The following is a 24297-nucleotide window of genomic DNA, read 5'->3' on the forward strand; positions in this document are numbered from 1 at the left end:
CCAATCCTGCCATCATCCTGGCTACCAATGTCCATTTGGATAATTTATCTTAGCCTTGTTTCTTGGCTCTTTGATACACTAATTTCAACCTGAGTTCACTTCTGGTACCCTGTCATAAACTTGCTCCACCTCTGATATCTTAAACTCTCATCAGGCTACTGACTAACCACTACCTACTTTTCCTGGAAACTCATTGTTTCCTATTCTTGGCTTGCATTTAGAGTTCTAGTCCTTTTAATTCTCAATTTTCTCCCAGTTTACTAACTTCCTATTGTCTCCATGCCATCCAGATCCCACAGGATTGATTCATCACTTCAACTATTCTATTGCAAAACCTTTAGCTATTTTGTTATTCAGTTTTATTCTTGCTATACTTTCTTAGAGCTGTTTGGATATGCTGGAGCAAACTGACCAACTTTAGAGATTGGTTTGCTACAAATTCATAGTGCCCAAGTATTAACAGATACTTCAACACTTGCCAGAAATTCTGTGCAACCCTTTTTTGCTTTTTCTCTCATTTCTCTTAGTAACTATGTAATTTACAAGTCTCTCAAAAAAAGGGGAAACCAGCCCCTCATTGCTTTTCCTCTAATAATTCCGCTCTAATTATCTCTCTTTCTCCTCTACTTTCTAAATAACCTTGTTAACAGTAATGTCTACATGGACTATCTTAAATTCCTCACTTACCATTCACTTATCAATCCATTCCTGGCTTTTGTCTTCATCTCTTTATTTAACCTGTAACCAAGGCTGTCAAACTCCATTAAGTTTGACCCTTAGCCCTCTTCTGAATTCTACATGCTCTCTTTAGAGAATGTGACAACATGTTCCCATTTAATTTGGCCAGTCCTGATTTAGCCTTTATTTTCAGCTTTCACATATTTAAATTCTAATCATCCTTAAGGATTCAACACAGGCATTATTACCAGTTTGGGTATGTCACTCCTATATAGCCCTAAAGTACCTTATCACAGCACTTTTCACATTTTATGACAAACTTCTTGGGAACAGAACCAGGAACACATTTGTATTTCCAGCACTTTGCAGAGTATGAGAGTCCAATACATAATACATGTTCAATACAATTACTAATAAACCTTCTATGACCTAAATCAACTTCAGTGATGAGGAAACTCATCAAGTAGCTTAACTCAGCTCATTTCCCTTCCCTCTCCAACTGGTTAAAGCACACTGTTAATGAGGCCATCATTTTGTATTTGAGTTGTTACTGGCTCCAAGTGGAAAAAAACTCCCAATTCCTCTGTGCTGATCATGACTCCAACCTCTACAAAACTGTATTTTTGGTGAGAAAAAAAATTAAGTGATAAAAGAGGTATACTAATGAAATTCATATTGCTGGAAAAATAATTTAAAACCCAAATTATGGGAGAATATTCAATACATGCCTCTGGGCTAATGTGTAATTTGAATGCAATCTGTCTCTACATAACATAGATTATATTACTGGCATGGGAGAGTACTGTCTTCAACAAATGTACTGTAAAGAAACAGTATATTTATTTTTTTGTTGTGATAAATTTTTACTTATTGTTTTATGCTTCTCTCTCATTCCATTATACTCGTTGGCATATACTTATAAATGCACAAACTAGAGAGGTAAGGGTATAGTTTAGCATTGCCATGATTTCCATCCATTGAAAAGGATGTTAATAATTCTATACTTATTAAAGGATGTGATTTTAGGGGCGTCTGGGTGGCTTAGTTGGTTAAGCGTCCGACTTTCGCTTAGGTCATGATCTCGTGGTTCGTGGGTTCAAGCCCCGCTTCGGGCTCTGTGCTGACTGCCAGCTCAGAGCCTGGAGCCTGTTTCAGTCTGTGATTCCCTCTCTCTCTGACCCTCCCCTGCTCACACTGTCTCTCTCTCGCTCCCTCCTAGAAATAAATAAAAACATTAAAAAAAATTTAAAAAAAAAAAAAAAAAAAAGATGTGATTTTAAAAATGTGAACATATATTCCCCTGGCCAAAAATAAAAGAAGGTCTTTACTGACCCTTCTTAATATTCTTGGTACTACTGAATGAAATATTGACACAAGGGCATCAAGTTCATTGAGTTCATGAAGGCAACATAAAAGCAGCAGCAAAAGAAAAAGGGGAAATTTGTATAGCTGAATACATGACTAGTTTCTACCAGACTTTAATTATCTTGAATGAAAGGACTATACCTTTATTATGAACACTTCATTTACTGTGCCCTTGTTGACAGTAAACCCAAATCCTTCCACTAAATTAATGGTAAGATCATAACTTTTTGGAAAGCAAACATTTCATATTGATTCCATGATACTGTTATTGCCTGAAGTTTCCTTAAAATTTATATGTTGAAGCCCTGACCACCAATGTAATGGCATTTGGAGATAGGGCTTTTAGAAGGGTTAGATGAAATAAAAAAGGTGGGGCCCTAATGATGGGATTAGTGCCCTTATAGATTATGTGCATGCATGCATGTGCTCTCTCTTTCTATGTAAACACAGTGAGGACAAGAGAAAGTCTGCACTAGAAACTAACCATGCTGGCACTTTTGATCTGAAGACCTCTAATCTCCAGAACTGTGAGAAAATAAACTTCTGTTGTTTAAGCCCTCAGTCTATTGTATTTTGTTATGGCAGCCTGAGCAGACTAACACAACTATGATGCTCTAACAAACTGAACTATCTGGCTGGAACCCTAAGCTAAAGATCTTTCAGTAAACAAGTTGTCTGCAGCAGGAACGATTTCTGCTCTGTTTGCCAAACAGACCTTTACACTCTCACTAGCCGCTCAACACATATTTGAATGAACAAAGTTTTTGAATATTTGTGAGAATTTCTAGTGCATTTCTGCACTAGAACTTATGGTCTAGCAGAGAAGTGATTAAGTAAACCAAAGGTTATAATGAAATTTGGTAAGTATGATAATAGAATTTTAGGGGAACTGAAGATAGAAGAGGAAGGAACTACTTTTATTAGGGTGGATCAAGTGTCAGAAAAGGATTAATAAAGGGAGAAAATATAGTGTTTTGCTCCACAAATTTTTTAAAATAATCCTATAACACTAAGCAATGGAATGAAGCTGACAACTGATATTAAGGCCTAGCACACGGCTCTTGAATTGAATAATCCGTATGTGATACTCCAAACTTCAAAGATTAGAACATTACTGAAGCAAGTGCTTATAGCTGAACTAAATTAAATTTTTTAAAAAATATTTATTTATTTTTGAAAGGGAGACAGAGCGTGTGTGGGGGAGGGGCAGAGCAAGAGGGAGACAAAGAACTCAAAGCAGACTCTAGGCCCTACTCTGTCAGCACAGAGCCCAATGCAGGGCTTGAACTCATGAACTGTGAGATCAGGGCCCGAGTTGAAGTTGGATTCTTAACCAACTGAGCCCCTAAGGAGCTCCTTTTTAAAAATTTTTAAAATTTATTTTATTTTTTTTGAAAGGGAAAATGTGAGAGGGGAAAGGAGGAGGGAGAGAGAGAAAATCTTAAGCAGGCTCCATGCCCAGCATGGGGGACTAATGTGGGGCTCGATCTCACGATTATTTCATAATCACAACTTGAGACAAAATCAAGAGTTGGACGCTTAACCGACTGAGACACCCAGGCATCCCAGCTGAACTAAACTTCTATTTCTCCTCCAAGTTGTTAAGATGCCTAAAAATTACAGGTATTTAAATATACCTTTATCATAACATGAATCAAAATGTATGCTATTAGCTTTACTTCCAAAGGCAACTAGAAAAAAAATTACAATTAACATTAAAGTTCAAGTTGGAAAATAGAAAAAAATAATACGGTTACTAATCTTTGTTAGGTTCATATTTATCATAACACTGTAAAACTGAACCTCTCAGTTTTCTTTTGTAAGAAAAAGCCTTGGAGATTTTATTTTTGTAAATAATGATACTTTACACATCCTTTACCCTTTCAAGATTCTAAAAAGTTGTACTAATTTCTCAAGTATTTAGCTTTTAAAATCTCTTACACAAGCTTTATTACTGAATTGTGCTTGAGACACCAAGGTCTCAACACTTAAGTGTTTGCTTTGTTTTTTTAGTTTTAGAGAGAGAGAGAGAGAGAGAGAGTACATCCAAGTGTTTTAGAGGGGCAGGGTAGAAGGAGAGAGAATCTTAAGCAGGCTCCAGGCTCAGTGTAAGGCTTGATCCCACGACCTTGCGATCATGACCTTAACCAAAATCAAGTCAGATGCTCAACCAACTGAGCCATCCAGGAGCCTCTCAACACTAAGTTTTAATAAAAGTAACAAACGAAAAGAAAATAAGCATGACTTACCTGCATAGGTTTGGTAAGTGGATCCATTCTAACCAAATAAACTTCCAAGGTACGTTCTTTTTTCATGGGCAATGGAAGTGTCAAGTAACAAAAAGGATCAAATGTTACTGAAATCTTAGCGCATTCAGGACAAACTAAAGTTGATTTGAAAAGGCCGTGAAATATATCTACTATGATAGAATCATTTCTTTTTAAATGGTTTTCCCAGGCTTCTTCAGCAACTATCTGTAAGAAAAACAGACACGTATTACACAGAAATATCATATTATTATAACAATGGTGACAATGATATCATTAAATTATTTACCTTATCTGGCCTTCCATCAGCATCTTTTAACTGTATATATGGTTTTTTCCTGATTCGATTCAAATCCTCGTGTAGTCCATCTAATAGGAAAGCTAATAGCTCTTGACAGTCCTGCTGCTGGTATCCAGAGAACTGAGGTGCAAAACGTCCTACTTGTGTCTGTAAGAAAAGCAAAAATATAAAATCAGTTATAGGGACAAAATTGATTAAAACAAACATGATTCTCATTATTCATGGATTTTACATTTGTGAATTCACTCACTCTGTTAAAATTTATTTGTAACCCCCAAATCAACTTGTGGCACTTTCTCAGTCATTTGCAGATATGGTAATTACATACATATAGATAATTACATATCTAAAAGCATTTTTTAATGATAACTAATCTGTAACATTGAAATGTTGACCTGAGAAAAGGAGAAAATATGGTAGAGTTTTGTACAAAGGATTTGGAAATACTCAAGACTATTAAAATTCAGTATTTCTGGGTCACTAAAATAATTACAAAGCTCTCCTTTAGTTTCTGTATATGAAAAAGAGGATAAATCCCATAGATAACAGGAATGTATTCATACAGAATTCTCCTACTCTTTGCAGTACTAAGTTTTTTTGGCAAGACTGAAATGAAATGTGAAAGAAAAAGTCACATATCAAGGGCCTGTTTACACATAATTTTAAAAGAGAATATCTAGCAAAAAACTAACTGGAATCCTGGGTAAGGAGTGAGAAACAGTTTGTCTAAACTAGCTTGTTCAAAGCTTAGAAAATTAAGATAGGGGCGCCTTGGTGGCTCAGTCGGTTGAGCGTCCAACTTCGGCTCAGGTTATCATCTCATAGTTCGTGGGTTTGAGCCCTGCGTCAGGCTCTGTGCTGACAGCTAGCTCAGAGCCTGGAGGCTGTTTCGGATTCTGTGTCTCCCTCTCTCTCTGACCCTCCCCTGTTCATGCTGTCTCTCTCTCTCAGAAATAAATAAAACATTAAAAAAAAGTTAAGATAAATACAGGGGCATTTTGATTTTTTAGGAACTAGTATATAGTTAATAAAATAGTGCTTAGCAGAGGTCATTTGTGTTTGTTAAAAAATAGCTGAAAACTGCTTACTCTCATTAGAAGTTTAAAATTTCCCACAGATCTCACCTGTAAATAAATAGGATAACTTTTTTAACTATATAAAACTAAATTTCATTTTTATTTGAATGACAAATTACTTGAAGCTTTATTGATTCTAAGAAGAAACCACTTCACAAAAAAGAATGAACTTAAAAGGTTAAGGATTATGTTGAAAATAATGAAATTTAGCGCTGGTTTTACAGACTAGTTTCATTTTAGTAATTTTTCAAATTTACAAGGACTCTCAAAATAAACAGAGTGCTTAGACTTCAATGACATTCCCAAATTTAGCCTTTACATTTGTGTAAATAAGTTTATGGAGGTTTCTCAGATATGCACTGTAGTTTAAAGCAACCTGCCTATGCTCTGCTGTCTTTTGTCATTTTGTACAACAGTGTTTTCCAACCTTTATTTCAATATTTCCCTCCCCATCTCCCAGAACCTTTTTAGACATTTTAAAGTAATCATCCACCCCACCTCCCACCCAGAAAATGGAACAGCAAAGATATACTGTGTATCTATCTATTTTTGCTAGGTCCCTATGGAGGGCCACAGACCAATGTAACAGCTATGATTTTTCACTCCTTCCCTCAAAGAACCCATTTTTGTTCTCTTGGGGGTCATATAGTCCTAACAAGGCTACAAGTATTTACTATACTAACCTTAAAGGCTCTTGGCGTGACATAGCTAAATTTTCCAGACCACATTTGCTTGATCAATTCAGCATAAGATTTAGCTATTTCACCTCTCATTCCTAAGGGATTGTCAAAATTGAGTTCTTCTTGATACTTATCATTGAGGAAATATTCAGTAAGTGGAGGGGTGTTGCTCAAACACTGCAAAGAATAAAACACATTTTCAAGTAAAAGTAACCACACGTTAAACATGTAAAATGAAGAGAGAAACAAACGGACTTGCCATAATATATAGAGAAAAATTTAAATGATGGTCTCATGAACTAATAAATAACTGGTCAAATAAACACTCAAATGATGCACTCAACTATTCATTTCCCAAATTTCAAATCAATTACTTATAATAAATGAAAATGCTAATATTTGTTGCTGTAAAATCTGCATTAATTTTAACCACAGCAAACTACCTGTTAACTGGGAGAGAAGCTCAGAGTTTTCTTTCCTTCTTTTACTTGATTGGTAGAAATTATGGTTTGTCTACTCATCCCAGGCACCTGCAAATTAGCCTGAGTAGGTAAAAACTGAGATAGAGTGCAAGCAAGAAATTAACTTTAAAGAGGTATTTATTGCTTCCATTGTCAATTCCTTATCATGAAAGAGCAGCCTTTACATTTTCCATTTGGTCAACCAATTTCAGAAGGGACAATACAGATTCGCTGAGCCTGAGGAAACCAGCTTTTGTTCCGTGAACTCTGGCTAAGTGTGTTCTTACTTCCTCCAGTTCTTCAGTATCACAACAACTTAATTTTCCTTTTTTGGAAAGACTAAAACTATGAATAAGTTAATTCTTGGTCTCTTTTCTATTTAGAATTAAATAATTCAGGATTTAAAATAAAATAGATGCCAGAAGTACAGTTTTTCCACAATATTTTATCTCAAGATAGAATAATTTTAAGTTGGTAATACCATACAATTTGACTTTATTAAGAACCTAATATTATTTTATCAATTAGATGTCTAGAGTTATTAAATGGAATATGTAATGACTGAAAGACATATGGTCATATAGATCACTTTTTTCTTTGCTGCAGGAAGACCTTTGTCTTGGGGGTCAAAGTTTTTCAGAGCTTGTTTACCACTCATTTGGATTAACAGTATGGGATTAAAAAGTCTTGGTAGCTATGAAAAGTTCAATCTGCTGGGTTCATGACAATAACTGGCAGGCCATAATCTATGTCTATATACCACGTACTGTATGGCTAAAACTTCAAAATTAAGCATATTCGATATTTTGAAATAAACTATGATGTTCTATTTTGTGGTTTCAATTATGAATTAATTTATGTTTACTCAAGTAATCATAACATGTATTTTGGTATTTTTAATGTAATAAAAATAATACTGCCCACATTGGTACTCTGGTCCCTATAATAAGGCAAAAGGGAGACTGTTTATAATATCATACAATTTATTATTATATAATTAATTTTTAGGCAATGAAAGCAATTCAAAATGTTTGGAGTGAACTAAATAGACCTTAGTGTTATTTATAAGCCATTTTCAGCAGTATCAAATCTTATGTGAGCAAGAGGAAGATAAAGGTAGATTACAGTGTAGGAGGCAATTCAGGAAAGGATACTTTCCAACTTCTGAACTCCTTTTCTATGTCAACCTCTCATAACCTTACACAGCTTTTGAGATTCATTCTTTTCCTTCTGCATTACGTGTTCTTTTAATTATGAACCCAGCACTAGAAGTAAGATCAGGCAACCCAGGATACACCACGGCTACACTAAATGCCACCACCTGGTAGTATCATCTGATTTAATACAAACATGATCAACACTATATAGTCAATGAGGCAAAGGGGAGTTCAGATAGCATTTCCAACAATTATCAATTACTTTTCAAATCCTTGTATTTCATCAGTTCAGGATTATACTGAGAATATGATACTCCACTACTGTCTGTAACACAATTATACAAAGAACTTAATTTATGGTTTTACCAAACTAAGAACCAAGTTATACAAACATGAATAAAATTTGAACTTTGTTTTCACTTAATTGTATGTAACCTTATCTTGCAAAGAACTTACAAATATAATTTAAAATTCTGTAGCTTTCCAGTAGCATCCGGAGTGATTTTTCTAATATTTATATCTAATCATGTCACTTCATGCTAAAAATAATAGCAATTTCATATTGAAATCTGAATTTTTTTAGAAGAGTCTGTCTTTTGCCCACCTATGTAGCCTCATGTCTTGCTAATAACTTTATGTGATTCTATCCTAGCCTCATTTGATAACTTGCGGTTCCCTGACCTCCATGTATTCTCCCACTCTCTAAATTTGCAACGTTACTCCATCTATGTGAAAAATACCTTCTTTGTTCTTCTATTAACTTCTACTAAACTATCAAGGTTCCCTGTCTGGGAAGTATTCCTAGATTTCCTTATAGTGTTACCTTCTGTATGTTTCCATATTGCATAACCCTCACTTATACCACAGGACTTATTTTCTAATATACTGTAACTTTAAATTTTAGTTTATCTGTCTTGACAAATGGACTGAGACCTTCATGACAGCATGAACCATAATATCAATTATATGTATATCTCTAGCACTCAGTGTGTGTACAATAAACGCATGCTTAATAAAACATGTTTTTGCCTATATATACAAATGTGTTTATCCTTTTGGCTTTTTAAATCTTTTCCTTCAATGTTTGGCACAGAGTGCTTAAATTTTTCTTGAATGAGTTATTACTTAGGGAGGCAAAAATATATTAGCTGAATAATCTCAATATTTTCATCAAGCACTTCTACCTAAACCAAAATAAGGACAGCATCTACTAAAAACTTTCCCATGCTTCTGTGTGACTCTTGATCTCAGGGTTATGAGCTTGAGCCCCATGGTAGAGATTATTTAAAATAAATAAATAAATTGAAACAAACAAACACCAAAAAACTTTCCCATCCTTTTAACTTTCATTCAGTCTACTATCTGCTTTGTAGAGGGTCTCTGCTTGAATTTTTTTTTAAGGTCCTTGACACAGAGACCAATGATTATTTTCAAAGTGACATATGCCACTTGGAAGTTGACTATAATTCAACATTAACAAGCTAAATAACAACAAAACACAGTTTTAATAAGTGCTTGTATTAGTTATCAAGATATAACCAATATATTTTGCGATAACCCTTATATTTAAATTTAAAAAAGCATTCTATTTGTTAAACATAATTTTTTAAAAATTTAAGTATAGTTGATACACATTACATTAGTTTCAGGTGTACACCAGAACATAATGTGTTAAGAAACTCACAGGCTGCATTTTTCTAAAAATTTATTCAAACATATATAAATACAGAAACTCAATAGACAGTTTAAGTGTTCTATTAATGCACATATCATAATAGTTTTAAAACTGAAACTGATGACAGACTTTTCTTTCTCATATTGCAAATATAATACTTTTCTCCCTCACCTTGAAAATAATATTATTCTGGGAATCATTATATTCTTGAACTAGTATAGGGATCACTTAAAATATTAAAAGCTCTCATAATTTTTGGTATAAATTTCAAGTATAATTAGAATACAGGTCAAACAACTAAAATATTTCCATGCCTCAAGTGTTATCAGTATTCAATGCCATCACTGTGGCAGAAGAAAGAATTTCTTAATGCTGGTCATATTGCAGTTTGAGTTATAATTTGTACAACTCACTTTATCTTTTAACATGAGCTATCTTAGAAGCATGAACATCTTTGACAAATACAAGAAAACTGGACATTTGGACTAGTTGCCATTAAATGCAGTGTTTTAAAGAATTAGGATTTTGGTTTGTTCAATAATAAAAACAACCATAACCACAGTTCTGAAGCATCTCTCTCAAAGATTCCTCTGCTATAACAAATACCACTTTTCCATCTGATTGGGACTGTTCCAAAAACAATTCCTTTGTTAAGACATATATAGAGATAGGGAATTTCCTTTCAACCTGTAAGATACTTTATTGAGTGACATAATATGGACCCGAAATCACACAACATGTGTTGTGCACCTATGTGGATATATTTCTCACTCTCAGTGATTCTTGAACTACAAAACAGAAGAAAACTCATCCTTTCCTAACATAAATGGTTTTTCCTAGCAAAATCTGAGAATACAGATATAAATTTATCATAAAAACCAAAGGGATTACATAAACAGTATTAGTCTGTTATTTTTGTGGCTACTTTTGAGTTTTGTGATATTCTACCAGTCACATGCCATTCTGAGCTTTACCTTTGTTAATTCAGATTTCAACTGCCTGACACTGACAGATATCAACACTTCAGTATTTCAAGGGGGAACTACCTCTTATAACTCATCACCCAAAAAACTGAAGTTCAAATATGGGGTAATGTGACTCATAATAAAACACAGATCTTAAGCCACATTTTGTTTATGTCAGAATGGTGTCTACAGTTGCTCCTACAATTGGTAGAATTTTATCAAATAAAATGTTAAAAATAAAGCAATAATCAGAATGAAAAAAAGATTCTGTACCAATAGTTTCAATTCTTAATGTAAAAGAGAGTAAGTAAAAACTTACAGTAATGAACAAGGAAATGTACTTTAGTTAAAAAACTAAATTTCACATTTAGTAGAAGTTGAGAGTTTTGGCATTCATTAATTTAAATTAGCCTTTGTGATAAAACAACCAGTTGGTTAACTGGAAGGTCAGGACATAAGCTAGTATGAAAAATTGTTTATCCATAATAAACATGAGAATGCCTGGTTATGTGCAAGCCAATATTTTGTGAGCAGATGTGACTAAGTATCTGTTTCTCAAAGTGGCTCTGTGGTTCTCTACCTGTGCTTACACATGCATTTAAAATGGAAACTTCAAGTAATAAGAGTATTCTTGAACATGAATTTGAATTAGGAGTCTTAAGACATATTAGTCCTTAGTTTAAATGTATTAAGATTGAACCTTAGCATGTCTTCCTCCCGGGCTTTCTTAGAATATTCTTCCCTTAAGACTTTTCTGTTAACACTCATGTCAGTATCTCTTACAAACATTTTATATTGCTCAGCACTTCAATATCAGAAGAACTAATATTCCTTCTAAGCTAATTCTATACCTTGAACTCACTTATACTGCACTTATTTTGAAAGCAGCCTCCATGTCTAATTCACCTTTGTACCTCAGGGTCTATAGCACAATGCCTAACACATACCTTAATAAAGGTGTGTTGAATGAACGAACACTTGTATGACAGAAAGACTGGAAGCTGTCGTTAGAGAAATTGAGAACAGCAGGAAAACACTAAAGAGATCTGAATTACACCCTGGTATATAACTATAACCTATCTAAAAGTGCTATAAGTTCAAAAATAAAAGTCCAAATAATGCCTAGGTAGGCTTTTCTAATGAAGAAAAACTACTACTGTAAATGCCCCAAGCTATCAGGATAAATCCATATAAGTAAAAGATATGTGAAGGAAAAATATTTGGAAATGTATCTTTAAAAAGACTCTTCCCTAAATCTTCAAACTAGAATGAGATATAAAAATTCTGAAGAGAATTCTTCTAAATAACCAAATGTCTCAACCAGTGGACATGCTGCTCTATGGTTCAATGTATATAGAACTTTAACCATTGCCACCATGAAGAACTATTTTTAAAAAGAATGCATATACCATTCAACTACTTGATAAAGTAATTCTCTATGAAAAACTCTCTGGTTATAAATTTCCATACATCTAAAACTGGAATATTATGTGAAGTTATGATTTTCTTTTATTATTTAATTAGTTGGAAAGGCTAAAGTGCTCTGTACATAACTTTTCCTTAAACACACATGCACAAATCCTATTGCTCTTACATTATTTTCAAAAAGTTCTTCCATTAAATATGTTCTGATCAATAAGACTGATGTTTCTAGAGTTCTCTGAAAAAAAATAAATGACTCATAAAAGTCTCAACTTTGTATTTCACTATAAACTTCTACACCACTTTTTAATTGATGATGTGAAATAAAGTTCTAATATATAACCAAATCTCACGTCTGTAATCAACATATTTTAGGAAATGAATAATTAATAGCCATCCCAATAACTTGTAATGAATCTGGAATTTCCCCAGTACCTGGAAAATAGCCAAAGTAATCCCCTTCAAAAAGAGAAAGTTGTCTTTTGTAATGCTGAATATGAACCACTCCCTTTCTGTTCAGGTGCTCCAGAAGCCCAATTTTCAAGTGATCATGTATGCTCACTATTTTAGTAAACCGGTAACTAGAACAGGAAAGAAAACAAACTTAATTTTTGATTACCTAAAGCTCTGAGTTGTGTAACTCATTCTGTAACTGATCAAAATGTAATGCCACTCACAACCCTTTAAAAAATAGTAGCTACACCTTCAAACTAACGAATACTAAAAATAAAACCCCAATCTAAAATGAGGAAACCATTTTATTTTCTTATAATTTAAAAAATAAATCCTGAAGTGACCTTAGAATAACCCAATTTTTTTTCCTGGATTTTAATATTAGATGGATAAAAAATTTTTCAGATTTGCCATGCTATCGTTTTTCACTTTGTCATGACTACAGAATAGACATTTAAAAAAGGTACTGTATAATTCTGAAGCATTCTGGACAAAGATAATGTTCTAACACTTTAACACATGTCATTGATCTGGGCACTATGCTTAGGACAGAAATGAAATTAAATTTTACTTAAAGTTCCTGTTGTCATCCTTTCCTTCAAATTCTATGAAATTTCTTCTTCATACACTAAATTCAATGAAGAATTATTATGACAGTTCTGGGAAATAGGAGCACTAATGAGGAACATTTTTTGGGCTAACAAAGAAATAGCAATGCTTTTTTTTTTCCTCTCTCTCTCATCTATAAAATCGAGGAAGGAGAATCCTAAGTTGTCAAAAAGACTACCCTGTGACTGGCGGTGAGTAAATCTTATGACTAGAGATTTCAATGTTAAAAAAGCTATGATTATGTAAGGACCATTAATTTTCAAATTAAAAGCTACAAGTAGAAGCAAGATAGGAGATCTACTTGCAATGTAAGTAAATTTGAAAGCTTTTGTGGTAATTATACTAACAACAATACTGCAAGTTTCAGGCAGATGTATTTAAGTGAGATTTTCAAACTACTAGACTATAGCATCAATTATCTAAAAAAATGTTTTTTGGTAAGAGGCTATTTAATGAGCGATTTTATGTATACTATTGTTTATAGAACGCAAGCTAAAATCAAACGGTTCTAATATTAATAAGCTTTAGTGTAAATTATATTTATTTTTAAAAACTAAAGCATATGAATTCAATTTTAATATTTAGTATTGTATCTGTTCTACCCTGTTAATAATTCAAAACTGGCTCACAATGAAATGAATGCCACTACTTTAGACAAGCAAGATCAAGGATTTAAGAAAAAACAATGGTTCTTCATAATTTTGTGTGTGGTTCAGTACTTTGTACATCATATTAAGTAGAGAAACAGTTTTGAATAAATATCACAAATTTGTGATTCACTGATCTTTTAGCTCTCCTGTGAAGACATACATGAAAGGACTGCAGAAAATTTTTAAGAAGTTTAACTGAATTTTTACATTCTTTAAGGGAAACCACCAAGTCATGTACTTCTCCTCATTATTTCATTACACTAGACCCCAAACTGACAATAAATACTTCAGCTGAGTTGAAAAAGAAGTTTAAAGACCATGTAATATCATGGACTATGAAGGGTTTCTGATTATTTTCATAATCAAAAAGAACTTTAAATTTTTCTAAATGATCACTCAACAAATATTCATTAGGAACAGAAGATTATTATTTCAAGAGTCTCTAGAAGCATAAAAATAATGTTCCAAAAGGATTTTTTCCTATCAATCACTGTGAAATCATTCAAGGAACTATTTGCGTGGGACTGGGGGTTGCTTTTTCAGGCTGTGATTAACGTGGCAGCCCAACGCAAGTGCTATCCGAATGGTTACACTAGGGGAACCTAAAGCTCTATTATTTCTCAGATTTTATGCAGAGGTAGGTTTCTGACTTACTTGGTTGCAAGAAGTAAATATTATATATTATGTGCTATAATTCTTTTTAATTTAATGTGCTCTTTTGGAGTTCAGACAGCTTCAGAAACAGGTTCTAAACATTTCTTGTAAATTTTCTCCGTTTATGTGAAAGAACTAATTTTTTTAAAATTTCCAAATCATCATAGACTGCTATTTTTATAAAATACAATAAAAATGAACCACTAGAAAAATGGAAAACGACATACAAAAAAACAAAGCCTCATTTTCTCTTATGAGATTTAATAGGTATAAAATACACTGACAAACTGTTAGAAAAGTTTTAGATCACTTAGACTTAATTTCTACGCTTATCTTATTGTTAATCATGCTGTCTCATCCATAGACAGATTCTGAGAAATACTGTTCTATCATTATCTTGCAGTATGCTAAACCTTGGGGATATAAAAGAAAACCAAGACAGTCTCTACTTTCATGATCCTCACTGTGTAATAGGTATTTGTCCACAAGAAAGAGAGGAAAGAAGGGAGAGGCAGAGGTATGGGGAAGGCAACTAGGGAAAAGGAAAAAGTATACACAAACAAGTTTGAAACTTAACAAATTCCAAGAACCTTTAGTTTTGGCTAAAGAGGGAGGAAAACCTCATGTGGGTTATCCTTTAGGTGAAATTTTAAGCAAAGAGATAAATAATTATATTTGCATTTAAAAAGAGTGACTCTGGAAACAATGCACTAAATGTAGTGAAAGAGGACAAAAGAAGGAATAAAGACAGGAGTTAGGGAGATACTTCACAGGTCACATAAAAGATGCTCAGGTACTCAAACAGTGTCCTGACAACAGAAGAGAAGATGGATGGAAGTGACATCAAGAGGTAGTGCAATGAACAGGATTTGGGTCAAATCTCAAGTTTTGATGTGGGTTAGGGGGTGGATAGCTGCAACTAAGGGAGTATGAGGTAAAAGGATCAGGTTACTTGGGAGAGTGTTTGGTCTCAGTAGCCCAATTTAGTTGAAGTGTAATATTATCTCAGCAGAAATGTCCATCTAATTGCTATATACTGAAGGGAAACTCAGGAGGGAGAATTATAGTGGAGACAGATTCGGGATATGTTAGTTAAAAGGCGAAAGATTTATACGATCTGAAGAGACCAGAGTATTGGGATTTGTCAGTTAAAGTGGATGTCAACATCTCAAAGGTAATGAGGTTACAAACAACCCTGGAAACAGTCAAGAATGACTTTATCAAAAGTAATTTCTTTGAGGTGGTATGATGGTCACAGTGATGATATAATAATAACTGATAAGTGCATATTGCTTACTAGGTACCAGGCACTTGTTAAACAATTTATCTTCATTTAACAGATGAAGAAACTAAGAAGTTTCTTATTCAAGATCACACAACCAAGTGACAGAACTAGGCTTTGAATCCAAGCAGTCAGGTTCCAAAACCTGTGCTTGTAACTACTATGCTATCCTGCTGAGGACTACTGAATGGGAGATGAAAAAGTAGGGAGAAAGTAGAGACCATTATTTTCAATTTTCAAGGTTAAGAGTCCTCTTCACTCCTCACTTAGAAAATTAAAAAAAAAAAAAAAAGACTTGATGATGTATATATGCTGAAAGGAACACACTGAAAAGGTGAGGTAAAAGGTATAATTACAAAGATGAGATTAATGGAACAAATCTCAGGGATGATAGCAGAGGTCCCAGGAAGATGGTGGTATAATCATGACAGAGACACTTCAGGTATTTAAGAAGAATCTTAACATGTTATATTTTACTATTAAGAATTTCCTTATAAACAATTGGTAACATTTTGGTTAAAATTTATAATTTCTTTTAAAAAGTTATTAAAAACTTTTTCCTGTCAAACTATGTAACAATTAGAAAGGTCCTAGGCAATTACCAAAGAATCATTCATAATACTTAAATTATATGCCAAATATGTAAAAATATATATACACATACATACACATATATACACATTCATATATACATAATGAATTTATGTGTGTATGTAGATTAGTGTATGTGTGTCAATGATTCAGTCTTTTTTCAAAGCAGCATCTCTCTAAATGAAAGCCAGGGACAGACTTTTAATTTTTATTATACACGACATGGTTATAAAGCAGAGTAATTTTCTGGTAAGTCCTTCAAGTTCAAATGAACATCATCTTTGATGTAATTACTTTAGAAGGCTGTATGTTGTCTTGATATTGTCATTGCTCAAGATATTTTAGGTACTCCTCTTTAGAGGTGGCACACTTATGAAAAAGCATTAATATCTAGCACACAGGGTGCCAATATGTGTTTAATGTGTGTGTAATCAATGTGATTTTTTCTGTACGGTAAAATAGATTTATTTTTTCTATTTGTTTTTTCTTTAATGTTTGTTTATTTTTAGGGCACCTGGGTGGCTCAGTTGGTTAAGTCTGACTTCGGCTCAGGTCATGATCTCACGGTTCATAGGTTCAAGCCCCACGTGGGGCTCTGTGCTGACAGCTAGCTCAGAGCCTGGAGCCTGTTTCAGATTCTGTCTCCCTTTCTCTCTGACCCTCCCTTGCTCACATACTCTCTCATTTAAACATTTTAAAAAATAAATATATATTTTTTTTATTTTTGAGAGACAGAGTGTGAGCAGGGGAGGGGCAGAGAGAGAGAGAGAGAGGGAGGGAGGAGGAGGAGAAGGAGATACAGAATCTGAAGCAGGCTCCAGGCTCTGAGCTGTCAGCACAGAGCCCAATGTGGGGCTTGAACCCACGAACCGCGAGATCCTGACTTAGGCTGAAGTTGGACACTTAACTGAGTCAGTATGGTATGGTAAAATAGATTTCTAATGTAGGGATTTCTGTGGTAGAAAATTATGGGAGCAAGCATGAGCTATAATGTTGTATTTGTACGTTTGGTAATTCACTGTTAATTTTATGACCAAATAAAACAAAAGTCATTATGAATAATGTACTTTACCAAATAAAATCAAGGCCTGACTCAAAAGTCACCTCCTTGGTGAACCTCTCTTATTTCCCAAGGGCTCTTTTTTCTTTGCTTCTATAACATTTGACTGATCATGCTTTCTATCATATCATATACTGTATCTTATTTACTTATATGTCTATTTCATTCACTACACCATCAATTTCTAAGAGTACAGGCACATTCTTTTTCAACTCTATTACTAATGGCCAGAACACTGCTTGGCACACAGTAGAGACTCAATGGATGTTTGTTGGATTCGATAAATAAATCACCCCACTAAAAACAAGACAACTAGTTTAGTTGCTCTTAATTCCTTTGCCCCTTTCTCTCTCCAACCCTAGATAAACCCAATTACCTACTATATGAACCCAGTCATCTATTCTATGCACCAGGTAGCTGAACACTGCTAGAAAAAATTTCAAGTGAATAACCCTACACCATTCTAAATTGATGATCTCCAGCCTCAAACAAGATCTCAGTACTGCCAAGCAATCTTACTCTTTCATTCTTAGCAAATAATCTGGTCTCATATTTTTAGGATCATGGAAGGTTATCACTAAATCTAGAAACTACTTGCAAACATCCTTCTCCTTTTCTCCTGTTGCAATAGCAGTGTCTTTACTCCACTCAAATGTTGCATTTTAAAGCTTAGTCTTGGGACCTCTTTTTCATAGATGCCCTCATTAAGATGCAACCATACTTGATGTTAAATATCATCTACAAGCAGCCATATTTCCATTGCTAACGTAAGCCTCTGGTCTGTATTCCATATGAGAATATCCACCTGCCTTTAATGTATCTAACTTGGGATGTTTCACAGGTGACAAACTGAATGTGCCTTTAAAAAAATTAACTCACATTCTTCTCCCTACCTAAAATCTACTCCTGCTACTGTGCCCCTCCTCCCATCACTCCCATTTCATTAAATGGTTATAACCATGATGCACAAGCCAGTACCTACAGACAAATGTGACTTTCATCACTCTTCATTAATCTGACTTCCTTATACATGTCAAACATTGTTCTAGGTAACAGAAGTAGAGCAGTGACTGAAACAAAGCCCCTATGCTCATGGAGGATGTGTGTGAGAGAGAGGTGGGAAGAGGCAGATAGATATTTGGGGCTATAGCAGTGACTAAAACAAAGGCTCTAAGCTCATGCAGTGTGTGTGTGTGAGCATGCATCTGTGTGTATGTTTGGAGTAGGCGAAGGCAGACAGGCAAAAAATCCAAATATGTAGACAGCATATGAGGTGGTCAGGACCGATGTATGGAATGTGGAGAGGGTGGTTACTTCTGTATGTAAAGTGAGTGGGGAAGGTTCTGACTGATAAGAGACCTACGGAAGAGAGAGAACAAGGATATAAGTATCTGGAGGAAGAAATTCCAGGCCTAGGAAATTCTAAGTTCAGAGATCATGACACATGGACATTCTTGGCATCACAAGGCTAGGGCTAATAAGGATGGAGAGAAGGGAACATGAAGGAAAATGAAAGTGAATATGATAGCATGGGGCCAGATCATACAGGGCCTTATATCTATTCTGTTTTAAGAACTTAAGCTTGGTTGAGTGAAATAAGAAAGTATTTAGTATTACAGACAAGGAGTAATAGAAATGCCTTAGGTTTGAAAAGGATAGCTTTGGCTGCTCTTTTGAGAACATTCTTACATTGTTAAGAATGTAAGCAGATAAATCAGCTAAATGCAATAAATCAGATGAAATTATGGCAGCCTAGAATCTTTAATGCTTTCTTAATACATTAAAACCCACATTCCCCCTACATAATCTGGCTTTGCCTACTTCTTCAGACTCATTTTATACCACTCCTCTTCAAATATTATTCCACAGGTTACTCACCTTTTGGTTCCTCAAACTTGCCTGTCCTAGAGGCTTTGCACATGTTGTTGCTCCATCTAACTTCCACTCTTACCTGCCTAATTCATACCTATTCTTTGGTCATAACTCAAATGTTACTTATGGACAGTATGACACCCAGGATAAAGTGGGTACTCTCAAAGTTCCTGTTATTTACTCACAGCACCCCATTTTTCTTCTTCAAGATGCTTATCATAATTCATGATTTATTTAATATTTATCTTCTTATTAGACTATGCACCATGGAAACAAATACAGTTTTGTTCACAATGTTATAATTAGTGCCTATGAAAGGAACTTTGTAGGCCTTCAATATGTATGTGCTGACTAAATGAATGGATGACTTTATATTTGATTAAAAACAATTACCCAACTTGATCACCTACAATATTCTAAAGATAATGCTCTGAATAACTTCAGGTTTTTGAAAATCAACTTCAATATCAAAGAAATATCTATCAGTGATATTAAGAAAAAGGAAAGCAATTCCAAAAGGAGTTCTTAAAATGTTTTGAACACTCTATCAAATGAGTAAATGTGTGTATAATCCCCTACGAAACTGTTTTGATCTGTACAGCAGTTACCTTTCGGGAACCATCTGTGTTAAGGGGCCATATATTAGGCATAGATATAAAAACATTTTTATTGGCTGTATAATATGTATACTTAATGCCACTGAACTGTACACTTAAAAATGATTAAAAGAGTAAATTTTGTTATGTATATCTGACAATAAAATATTTTATGTATTTCTTATAAATTGACTAGCATAATTTTGACAGATAACATTATCTCAGAAAGTATGGAATAACAATCCAGTGTTAACTCATTTATTAACTTGTTCTAGTGATGACAAATCACTTAAACTTTCCTTCCCTCAATTTTCTCATCAGTGAAATAAGGATACCTTATACCCTGACAGGCCTGTGAAGAGGTACTTAAGAAAGTGACAATGATATAAAAAACCTGCATTCTGCAAAGAAGGGTGCTCTGTTCTCAGAGGCTGCAGGTTCTTCACTGGACTGTTAATTTTTAATATGAGGTTAGGGGAATGAGTAATTTATTTCAACTATTATTATTAATTAAGCAATGTCTTTCAATAGCCAACTCATTGATCCTCTCCCTGCCGTATACAGCACAGTTTACAAATCACTGTTTAGAATTGATTCATACTACTTAGCAACTGGTTTTCGTATATATACTATTAAAGGAATATGGAACTAGGCAATTATTTGCAAAGTGACTAATGAAGTGGTTCTTGAGCAATAAGCATAATCACAAAGTATTTCCACTCACAAGCTAAAATAGAAAGGTGACTTTAAGATAAATGACATTAAAAGGAAAAAAGTCAATTAGGGATGTTTAGTAAATAAATACAGCACAACCTTAGTTGAACAGAATTTAAATGTATACATTAAAACAAATAGACAAAAGACAACAAAACAAGCCCTTAAGAGGGATTTAGTGTGCTTTTCTTTTTTTTTAAGGCTCTATCTGTCCAATATCCTACATTTTCTAGTTACACTTCAGTAACAGCAACTTATAATTTAGACTAAGTCTGACACACTTTAGAATCTTCCAATTATAAAGTGTTGAATAATATTACTGTATATTTAATAGAGGAGGAAATAGATCTTAGAAAACATTTTGACATCAAGAAAATGAACTGTTTGATTTTTAGGTGATAAAAGTAAATCTGGAGCCACTTCCCCTTTGTTTTTCCTTTTTTTGAGGGGAGCAAATTTATAGTTATTGTTATAAATTACAGATTGACATTTCTTACATTTTCCTTTAATTACAAACAAATATCCTTTAAAAAAAATGTTTTTGGGGGGGAAGCAAAAGAGGGGAAGAGAAAGGCAGGGAGGGGGGAGGGAGGGAGACACAGAGAGGGAGATAGAGACAGAGCAAATCTCAAGCAGGCTCTGCACTGTCAGCATGAAGCCTGACATGGGTCTCAAACTCATGAAATGAGAGATCACAACCTGAGCCAAAATCAAGAGTTGGATGCTCAACCGACAGAGTCACCCAGGCACCCAATACATTCCCTATATATTTTTTAAAAGTTTATTTATTTTGAGAGAAAGAGAGCACAAGCACAAGTGGCTGAGAGGCAGAGAGAGGAGAAAGAGAATCCCAAGCAAGCTCTGCGCTGTCAGTGCAGAGCCTGGCACAGGGGCTTGATCTCACGAACCATGAGCTTGACCTGAGCCGAAATCAAGAGTTGGATGCTTAACTGACTGAACCACCCAGGCACCCCCACAGATAAATATCCTTACAATAACTATTAAAGTTATTACAAGAAGGGCACCTGGCTGGCTTAGTCCATGGAGCACGTGGATCTTATGAGTTTGAGCCCCATGTTGGGTGTAGAGATTACTTAAAACTTAAAGTATTAAAAAAATCAATACAAGATATTTCAGTCTGATTATATTAACCACTGTTACAAGGTGTGATCACTGTAAGTAATCTTGCCTATTGAGTATATGTAAATTGGTGTTGATCTTTTTATAGCCAGAGTAATGTAGAAACAATTCTATATTAGAATCAGCTGTAATTATTTACAATTTCTTGAAATCATCCCTCTATTTCTCCACAATCTATACTTAATGTCATTTCCTATTACAGAATTAGGGGCAGATAAAACATTTAAATCTATATTAATTCAGAAGTTGAAGCATTAATCCTACAGAAATTTGTATATTCATTTAGAAAATGGAATAGCAGACAAATAAGTTTGATCCCTTCAGAATATGATTTTAAGAAAGGGATGTTTTCTTAAAGAATCCACTCCTGAAATCACTGTTGCACCATATGCTTAGATATAAATTGAAAAGTATAAATAAAGGGGCGCCTGGGTGGTTCAGTTGGTTAAGCAACCGACTTCGGCTCAGGTCATGATCCCACAATTTGTGGGTTCGAGCCCCGTTGGGCTCTGTGCTGANNAAAAAAAAAAAAAAAAAAAAAAGCATCACCAAGCCAAGTTACACAGGTGCAAGTCATTCTTTTAGATACCATTTCTCCCCAGTCAGGAAAACTATATTCTTACAGAACTATGCTATATATACTCTTCCCCAAAATAATATGCCTGACAAATCAGGTTTTCCTTTCCCACCCCCTTCTCCTCCTCCTTTTTTTTTTTTTTTTAAGCTTACTTATTTAAGTTTACTTATTTTGAGAGAGAGAATGTGCAAACAGGGGAGGGGCAGAGAGAGAGAATCCCAAGCAGACTCTGTGCTAACAGTGGGAGTTGAAACTCATGAACCATGACATCATGACCTGAGCTGAAATCAAGAGTCACTTAACTAACCGAGCCATCTGGGAGCACCCCTCACCCCAACCCTCTCTTTATGAAAGAAGGGGATACTTCTCTCTTAACCCTAGTTCAAACAAAGGGAAAAGTAAAAACATTGGTATCTGAGTTGAGAAAGTAAATGGTTCTAATACAAGTAAGGTCATTTTCATTCTTTCATCAAAATGGAAAGAAGACCCAAATGAGTTGCCATTTGATAGATGATTAAACATATTTTTGATGATAGTGCCATGTAATTTTTGGCACAGAATATGGGAGGAACTCAAATAATTGAGTTTAATTTCCTGGATTAGGTATGTGAAGTATAGCATAGGGAATATAGTTAATAATTTTGTAATAACTTTGCATGGTGACAGATTATTTTGTACTATATAAAAATATCAAATCATTATGTAGTACACATGAAACTAATATAATATTGTATGCCATTTATACTTTTGTAAAAATCTGCCCTAGGAAGAAGTATTTGAATTTCTAGCTATATTCGCAGTTTATTATAAAAAGTCATTTCCTCAAGAGCCTAAACTGTTTTTTAAAATTCTTTTGTCTCAGGGGTTAAATGATTCTTTTTTTTTTTTTGATGAAAATCATTTCATTTATTTAAGTATAAATTTGGTTAATTTGAACAAAATTAGAGAACTTTATGTTAAACTGGGATTCTAAGAATCGGTGTTCCAATTAATGCAAAAAGAAGGTCTCAGGGTGAGAGTAGAGCAGGACTATACTTAATCACATACAAAGCTATAAACTACTACAACACAAAAATAATAGTTTCAGGAATACCTTTTCCATGGCTTTACAATATAATAGGATTTTAGTTTCTTAAGAAAAAGTTATTTCTGAGTAATATTACTCATTCTGTTTATTTGAAAAATAAACTTAAAACTTTCTGTTTAATATTCTTCTGAATTTACTGAATAGGTTTTTTCTTAATCCAACAGGTAATAATAAAAAAAAGTTGACTTTAAAAATGCTTCTAATCCCAACTGATTTTACACTATATGACAGAACAGATCCTTGATTATTATCATTTTTTCCCCAATGACTTCCTAGACTAAGGAGCACTATGACTTCCAGGTAAAGAGTTTGAAAACAACCATCTTACGCCATGCTGCTTTCCAGTGGAAAAGACCATATCACTTCCCTGCTTCAAATCCATCTGAAGAGTTGCTTCTTCCAGGAAGCCAATCATGAGCCTCCTAGGCCTTTGACAATGAAAAAGACAAGGGTTGGAGTGCTCCTGAATCTACTCAACTGATGCTAATTAAAATTACCTCCAATAATGTAAACTTTTATAACTAAAGATTCTCTCAAAGATTTAGGACATTAGAAAGCCATTTTCTTAACTTATTTCTATCACTGGGACATGGTAGTGTATGCCTACAATCATAACTACTGAGGAGGCTGAGGCCAGGGATAATCTAAAGAATTTTGAGTTCTCTGAAGACTGAATATGCACAAACAATTCTTCATTATTATATTCTTTGCCTATTGGTTTGTATAGGGAGAGTTAAACTGACATAGTTCAGATGTGGAGCAGATGATAAATACCATTATTACAATAATACTGAGTGAAAAATAATTAAAAATATAACTAATGCTTTCTTTATTCACTAGGTTCAACCCAAGTGGAATAAGATTTGTAGGAAAGGGGAATAAATACAGGGGTTATTAAAGGTAGACTTTTTTCAGAGTTACTCTGCTTAGCTCTTTGAATTGAAAGAAAAAAGACAAAATATCAA

General features: G+C 34.1%; 1 protein-coding gene across 4 annotated transcripts in view; it reads right to left on the reverse strand.

Annotated features, from left to right (window-relative positions):
* Positions 1 to 24297, reverse strand: part of USP15 (ubiquitin specific peptidase 15) — a 117743-nt gene that overhangs the window by 12559 nt on the left and 80887 nt on the right. For 2 of the 4 annotated variants that reach the window (XM_077778809.1, XM_077778808.1), the window contains 3 exons: positions 6371 to 6544; positions 4600 to 4758; positions 4293 to 4517 (listed from right to left, as the gene is read on the reverse strand). In XM_077778809.1, the coding sequence (XP_077634935.1) occupies positions 4293 to 4517; positions 4600 to 4758; positions 6371 to 6544 (558 nt within the window). Of the gene's footprint in view, positions 1 to 4292; positions 4518 to 4599; positions 4759 to 6370; positions 6545 to 12482; positions 12629 to 24297 lie in introns of those variants that run through there. The other 2 variants (XM_077778811.1, XR_013338735.1) reach the window with 2 other exon arrangements.

Source organism: Crocuta crocuta, unplaced genomic scaffold, assembly GCF_008692635.1.
Source record: "Crocuta crocuta isolate KB4526 unplaced genomic scaffold, BGI_CrCroc_1.0 scaffold791, whole genome shotgun sequence".
Taxonomy (NCBI): domain Eukaryota; kingdom Metazoa; phylum Chordata; class Mammalia; order Carnivora; family Hyaenidae; genus Crocuta; species Crocuta crocuta.